At 32.0% G+C, this 8,128-nt stretch overlaps 1 protein-coding gene across 4 annotated transcripts in view; it reads left to right on the top strand.

Moving 5' to 3' along the window:
* The first annotated feature begins 1,249 nt into the window (after positions 1–1,249).
* Positions 1,250–8,128, top strand: part of LOC106067234 (protein broad-minded-like) — a 31,187-nt gene continuing 24,308 nt past the window's right edge. Inside the window, exons 1-4 of one of the 4 annotated variants that reach the window (XM_056035767.1) lie at positions 1,250–1,295; positions 3,330–3,584; positions 4,210–4,362; positions 5,700–5,886. In XM_056035767.1, coding sequence (XP_055891742.1) covers positions 3,433–3,584; positions 4,210–4,362; positions 5,700–5,886 — 492 coding nt within the window. In that variant the 5' untranslated portion in view covers positions 1,250–1,295; positions 3,330–3,432. Of the gene's footprint in view, positions 1,296–1,659; positions 1,748–1,782; positions 1,932–3,329; positions 3,585–4,209; positions 4,363–5,699; positions 5,887–8,128 lie in introns of those variants that run through there. The other 3 variants (XM_056035768.1, XM_056035765.1, XM_056035766.1) reach the window with 3 other exon arrangements.

Here is an 8,128-nt window from a genome sequence, read left to right as displayed (position 1 = left end):
GCCCCCCCCCACTCCAAAGTTTTGGATCCGCTAGTGATTGTGGGGCCCATTTCTTGTGGAGTCCCCCAGCCTGCCATCCGTAAAATCCGGCCCTGATCATCATCATCATCTTTCCCTTGACGTTCGTGCTGTGACAGTTCGCGTCCCTCCACTTTTCCCAGTCAGGAGCTGTTCTTAGCAGGATTTCAAAAGAGAGGCTTTGTCTTTTTACGTTATTCCAACCAGGGAGCAGGGCCGTTCTTAGGCAAACTAGGCAGCCGCCTAGACCTTGGTGCTCTATGGAAGCCATCTAAAGCTCACCAAACGCCTTCATCAAAGGCGTTTTCGCTTTCCATAATGGGCATTTGCAATCCCGTATGTAGGACGACCGCATCTTTTTTAACGAGCCTAAAGGATGACGGCGTAACAGAGGTGCCATTTAACTCTCAATGGCATAAAGGAAATTTAAGTAACTGGCAGCAGATGGCCTGTAAAAGAGACAGTTGGAGAGTTATCAAGGAAGCCGAGAGACGCACATGTGAGACCCAAAGAAAAACCAATGAAGAAGACAGTCGCAGAAGATCCGTAAGGAAAACTTAAGTAGACCCACGGCGGACTACTGCTTTGTCTGCATTAGGTGTGGGAAAATATGCAGGTCGCAACTGGGTTTACAAACACTGCAATAATATGCACTTATCCTTAATCTTTGGAATCGAAAATATTGTCATCATTATAATATTATTCCATGCGCATGTTACGTCAAAATTGAAGATTAGTCCAAACCTCTCACGAGCAGGGTTCGAACCCGGGACCATCGAATGCATAATTTAATATACCACACGATCAGGCAGCCATTGTAAAATCATACTACCGCATTCTACAAACATCTTAAACAAAAATGATCATGGTAGTGTCTAGGCACACGTCAGTGCTTATAATAACTTATATTCATAAAATCATGTTATTCTTTTTTTTTTTTTTAATTTGAACTTTTAACCTATTCGCAAGATGACCTACTTTTATAATATACCTGTTTGGTGTTTATAAAAACACAGGGGAAAAAAATCATAAACAGTAAAAAAAAAAAAATTTCTAACCCTTTGAAGATACTTATTGTGATTTCTTTGTTATATTTAAATCTAGAAATTATTTTTTTTAAAAGGCCTTATTTATACTATTTTTTTTTTTGTATAAATTTAATAAATGGAATTTCAATAGCTGAAAAATGTGTAGATTCTAGATCTAGATCTAGATTCGCTGGCGCCTCAACCACGTTCAACGAGGCACATCTAATAAATAAATGTCAATGATACCTGGTATCTAGACTCTGTCTAGCTATAGATTTTAGTTCTAGTGATTTTATATTACATTAGATTTAGAATGACATTTGATTTTGATAGATACATATCTATAAAGAGGGCCCACAAACCTATTCCTTTTTTTTTTTATGTATTTACTTTATTTTATTTATTTTTTAGGGCGAATTTTTATCAACTAGATCTAGATCTAATAAAGCGAAAACAATTAGATGTAATGATGTGATAAAATTGTAATAAATTGTGTCTGTACTATACGAGATGTGTTAAAATATGTAATAATGAATTTTAACTGATTTAAATTTATTTAATTCAATAATATTGATCTAGATCTCTATTTGTATTTTTAAAATGTTTTTTCTCCCAAGTTATATCTGGCATACAAAGTGGCAAGTTATGCGTAGAAACAGGCAGCGTCAAAATGGCGGATACCTTTATCCAGAGACAATAATGTTGTTCTCATTTCATTGCCTCCTATAATTATTTTTTTTTTTTACATTGATAAAAATGCTTAACTATGCTACCGTTGATGAGACATAATTATTAATAATATTAAATATGCCATGGTCACCTTACATTCCCAATTAATTATGAATTGAATTGTAATTGATATTGAATCATCATTGCCATGTCAATGTAATGTTTATTAAACTTATTTTATAACATTAAAAATGTCCTTTATAAATAAAGCAGTTGATTTATTTTTTATCAACTAGAATGATCAACTTATTAAGCATACATTCAAAATGTATTTGATAAGATGCACATAGCTATATTCTGTTCAACACGATTTTAAAGTTAGGCTTACCAATTTTTTACTGTAGTGTATAAGCACTTGATTATCAAGTTACCAAATTTTTACTGTAGTGTTTAAGCACTTGATTATCAAGTTACCAATTTTTTACTGTAGTGTTTAAGCACTTGATTATCAAGTTACCAATTTTTTACTGTAGTGTATAAGCACTTGATTATCAAGTTACCAAATTTTTACTGTAGTGTTTAAGCACTTGATTATCAAGTTACCAATTTTTTACTGTAGTGTATCATCATCATCATCATTCCTTTGAGTTCCTCGTGGAACATAGGGCCTCGACATAAACACGCCACTCTCCACGGTCTCTTGCTAGCTTTTTGATGGTGTCCCAGCTCTTCCCGGTCTTCTCTGCTTCTTCAAGTACACTGCGTCGCCATGTTCTTTTTGGTCTTCCTCTGCGTCTTGTTCCCTGGGGGTTCCACTCTATGGCCTGCCTAGCTCTGTTGCTGGTATCTTTTCTAAGGGTGTGACCAATCCATCTCCACTTCCTCTCTAAGATCTGCACTTCTATATTTTTCTGTCCACTCATCTCCCACAGTTTGGTGTTTTCTACTTTGTCATACCAGTGTATTTTTAGGATATTTCTCAGGCATCTGTTGATGAAGGTCTGTATTTTTTTTTTTTTTGTGGCTTCAGTTGTTCTCCATGTTTCAGAACCATACAGTAGGACAGCCTTGACATTAGAATTAATTTTTTACTGTAGTGTATAAGCACTTGATTATCAAGTTACCAAATTTTTACTGTAGTGTATAAGCACTTGATTATCAAGTTACCAAATTTTTACTGTAGTGTTTAAGCACTTGATTATCAAGTTACCAAATTTTTACTGTAGTGTATAAGCACTTGATTATCAAGTTAATATTCATATTTAGGTCCGGCCTTACAATTTGCAGGGTCCAATTTAATGGATGCTTGTGAGCCCCTTATTCTAATTTTGTTTATACAATAACAACTATTACTATTAATAAGATCATATCAACATTTATTAGACAACAACATGCATAAGAAGCAACTCAAATGCAATAGGTGCCAATGGTTTTATAATTAATGTTACGCCAATCGTATGGTACACTAATACGACTTATAGTTATATGTAAATTGTAAATTTGGAGCAATCAGTAAAATCGGCCTACGACTGGCACTGTTCGTATTTATGTCTTATAATATAATAGTAATTTAGATGAGATATAATTAGAAATGAATGTTAATATTATTTTCAGCTCATATTCTTGACCATGCAACTACACTAACAAGGTCCTTTATATATAACACTGATGTAGTGTAAATCTTTCTTAAAATTCATCTTCATGATTTTGGTCTACCATGACAATGCGAGGACTAGAAGGAGATGATCTCAAACGATCCTTGAAGGAACTCATTATTAGCTGGGAACCTATTATTCGAGACACTGAATCATTTGATCAGGCTGAAGACAGACTTGTTCATTTGGAAGAAAATGATGAAAACTTTCACAAGTAATTTTTGCAGTATTAGACACAATAATAATAATCTTTATTGTCCATATGGAAATTTGTCTTACAATTTGTGCATAATACTAAACAATATTCACATATATATTCACATATCTACATCCCAAGCCCAAACCCTGCCCACAGCCATTCCCTGCCATCCTGTATAATAATCTTCAATGCTGAAGAAACATTAGCTGAGTGCTTTGTTTTAAAACCAGGGTCTCTGATTTGAATCTCAGAGAAGAATAAGATTTTGAACTTTGGTATTTTTAGGATGCCCCTGCGTCCACCTAAATCTAATGATAGCCTGACATTATGACATTAGTTGGGGAAGTTAGTAGTTGGTCATTGTGCTGGCCGCATGAGACCCTCTTTCATTGCCGGCCATAAAAACAGATTAACCGTACATCATCTGCACTATAGATCATTAGATCTGGAAGAGGAACTTTACTTATAATCAGTAATAGTTCACATGTGATTTATTATTAGCATCATCATTCAATAGCTTTATTTGTTGTCTTTATCTACACATTGAAAAGCCTACTTGAATATATTAAAGACCATTAGGAAAAAGAAAATTGATCTTATGTGTAATAAGTATACTCTTTTTTTTTCTTCCAAAATGTAGACATGATTTTGTAAAAGCACTGAAAAGAAAGTTAGAGGAAATTCTAAGTCCTCTTATAGAGGAAGAACCTGAAAGAAATTCTATGGCAGGTCACATTGATAGTCATGAAAGTCAAGTGAATAGTTTTATTGATCGTATCATTGAATCTAAGGAGTACGTTTTTTTTTTATTGTTATTTATTGAAAAAGTAGCCTATTACATTAATTATTATTGATAAATATAAAAAATTTCAAAAGTTCTGCATTCTTATTTCTACTAGTTAATATTATTTATTAAACAAAAGTTTCAAGTGTTCCCTCTTGAAGAGAAGATTGTTTTTTCTTGGCATTAATCAACTTAAGAACAGTGAACATAATATAAAATGAGGATCAGTGGATCTGGGGAGCTATCAAATTTTATTTCTCCATATAACAAATTAGTCTTCATTAAATCAATGACAACACTATTTTTTTTTATAGAGATACATTTTTTTTTAGAGCGTTTCTTTACAAGTTAAATGAATTCATTTATTTTTTTGCAATATTTTTCTGTATGAAAAGAAATGGTTAAAGTCTTTTGCTTCTCTATTTGTTCAACAGTAGTTAGTTTTGTTTCTACTCCAGCCCTCACATTAAAAGTAAAAACAATACTAAGCTGTTATACAATCTCTACATTCCTTGCAGCTCTAGATATGTCTCAGTAAATAAAAAAAAAGAAAGAGAAATTGTCTTCTGGTTTGAGGCATTTACAATATGGTATTTTCTGATATCCTTTAGTCTAGCATATCTCTTTTTGACCATTGGTCCTTGAGCTTGACTTTTAATTAACCATTGTCATACAACTAGCAAAACATTAATCACCATTTCAACTGTATTATGGACCTTTAGTTGGAACACCACTTTTTAAAATTTAAAACCATAATTTTAGGTAAATGTGACTTTGACTAGCAAGCCATAGTAAAGAATGGCATTTTCGTTTAGGATTGTAGGATGTTCTGCTCAAATGGACTGCTGGGAAATGACAGTCGGTTATTATTTTGGACACAAAACGTTATGAATATGCTACACTTATCCACATATAAACCTTCACCTATCCCTACCATTGGGGCATCACACAAGATTTGTTGACCATCTTTCTCCATATCTCTCTGTCTATTGCCTTTGATAGAATCTCTTTCAATGTCAGGCCTGTCCATTCTTTTATGTTATTTTCCCATCTCTTTCTCTGTTTGCCTTTTCTTCTTTTTCCTGGTACTATTCCCTGAAGAAAGGTCTTTGTGAGCCCTGAGGACCTTGTAAATGGTCATAGAGTTTTAGTTAACGTTTTTGGACAGTAGTTAGCATGTCATCGTGGGTTCCAATTGCTGTACTAATCCTGTCACTAATCTCTTCATTTGTAATGCAGTCTTTGCAGCAGCTTTATTCCATTGCTGTGATCCTCTTCTCTAGACCTTAATGTCTAAATTAAGAGAAACTTGACTGATAAACATGTTGTTGTTTTTTCTCTCTTAGATTCACAGATTTCAAATTAAAACTGGGTAAAAATATGAATGATGCTGTGGAAACTCTCTTAGCCAGCTTTAATGAAAGTTTTAACATTGGTAGACTGAGTGGAGATGCTGAAGGAGTGGATCCACTAAAGACCCCAATGATCACAGACGATGAGGAGGTATCATCATTTAATAGCTTATATGATCAGGTTAGAAAAGCTTTTTAGTGTGCGGTAGATGTGCCTTTCTTTTAACATCAACATCACTTGGATGATGAAACACATGGGCTGAGAACTTCTGCTGGTAAAACAAAAACATTAACTTTAGATGTATCATAAGTATGTTTCTAATGTATTGAGTAGGTTTGTAGGGTAGGAAAGTAGTTATGTAGTCACATAAATAGTGTGTTTTATTAGGTACAATAAGTTAAAAGTTTAAATATATAATTCACTTAAATAATATGTTTGATTAAATCATGTATGTTCATTGTTGTGCAGAGAAAATATAATCCAGAAGAATAAGCAACTATCAATATTTTTTTTTAGATATTGAAAGTACAGAAATTAGATTTTAGATTATTTTATGTAAGATAATTTTAATTGATCACCTCATGTGTTAAAGTCATCCAATGATAGCAGTTTGCTGTGACATTTTTGTGAGTGAAATCCATTCACCAATGAATATGATGAGTATGACGTGGGGCTTATGTATTGCATTTAAATTATAATAAGTTGTTTCTTTAATAACATATTTTTAAATATTTTGCTTTTTTTCCCCATCTAATCTATTACTCTTGAAATATTGTGAATCTTATTTTAATATATGATATAAGATTTTTAAAGTTAATGTTTGGACAGAAAGTATTAGTTAAAAGTTAATTTTGTTTCTAGAAAGGTAGTTAAAGACAGGCTTTTTCTTTCAGCTCAAAGCTATGTTATTAAAATCTAGTGAACTCTATTTTATCCCTATGTTAAGACATGCTGGTCATCACGATGCTCCTGAGCTCAAACCGTAACCTCTGTCATTTCTCCCTGTTCTGTAGGAGGTTTGAGCTAGAATGTAATAATTAACTTATCTGAAAGAACATCAAAAAACCTATTAAAAATTCTATCTTAAAAGTTATTTTTTTTAATCAAACAGATTGATGTTGTTAAGATTTATGCTATAAACATTTTTAAATAAAATAAAGCATAACCCTTACTAGCAAATGATATTTTCAACTTATTGTAAGTCAATCTATAAATATTATTGATTGCTTAGCACTTTGCTTCTGAAATAGCTTTTCAAGCAAATACAAGAAATAAAAATCCTTAATTGCTTTTAACAAATGTATACTCTGTTTTTGTGTGTGTGTGTGTTTGAGTTGGACATTTTTTACATAGTTGATCATTTGGCTATTAAAAACACACTATTATATAATTGCAAAATAGCCCTAGCTTGTTAATTGTTTTTATTTGTAATCAATTGTCTTGCTTTTTTCTTGTTTAAAAAAAAAAAAGAAATGTCAAATACAAATTTGGATTGTTTAGGGGCAAGTAGTTATGGCTTCAGCTAATAATTCTTGATGACAGTTTGAATCCTGTTTTTTTTCTTTTGTTTGTTTTCTTTTTAACTGAGCTAGTCACTTTATCTGTCTTGTCTAAATCAAATTCGTTTACAATCTATTTCTTCCTATTCCCATTCCCACATCAAGTTAAAACTTTGCACAATTTGTCAATGTCATTGACAATACATGAATCCATAAAAAAGAAATTAACCAATTAATTAATCAATTACTCATAACTAATTAATCTGCTTTATATTGAAAATATACTAAATCTTCCATAGGCCTCCCATCTTGGTTGCTCAGGTTTGAATTCCGACTCAAGTAGACATTTGTTTTTTTGATATCTTTGAAAATGCAGCACTGAAACCTCTTAGATGATTTATTACATGGTTGATTCAAAAAATGTGATCTAATTTCACTTAATTTCACTTAATATAAGCAAGATTAAAAAAAAAATATATATTTTAATCAATTGAAACTAGAAGGTAGCTCAAACTACCCAAGGAGACTAAATGCATTTGTTTTTGCATTAACCCCCAAACTAATATTGGCACCAGAATTGATGAAATTTTCATCTGCTTTTTAGACTTTTAGAAACAATGCAGAAAAAGTTTTTCAAACTTTGTATGCAAATCAAATTTTTTTCTTTTACTGCTACAATAGCTGCTCGCTTTATGTGTTCATAATATACATTATATTTAACAATTTAAAAAAACTTTTATTTCTTATTTTATGTGTATATGTCACATGATTTGTTTATTTTGAAATTTAAAACCATTTAAGCATGTAGTCTTGCTATACTGAAAAGTGAGAATGTAAATTTAGGTTAGGGTTAAGGCTAGTAAACAAATATAAGACGAGGCCAATCATAGTGCTCACCAGAGTAAAATTATTTTAAAGCTTAA

This window comes from Biomphalaria glabrata, chromosome 7 (assembly GCF_947242115.1).
Source record: "Biomphalaria glabrata chromosome 7, xgBioGlab47.1, whole genome shotgun sequence".
Classification (NCBI taxonomy): Eukaryota; Metazoa; Mollusca; class Gastropoda; family Planorbidae; genus Biomphalaria; species Biomphalaria glabrata.
Note: the sequence above shows the minus strand (reverse complement) of the source record. Positions and strands in the feature narration are given on the sequence as shown.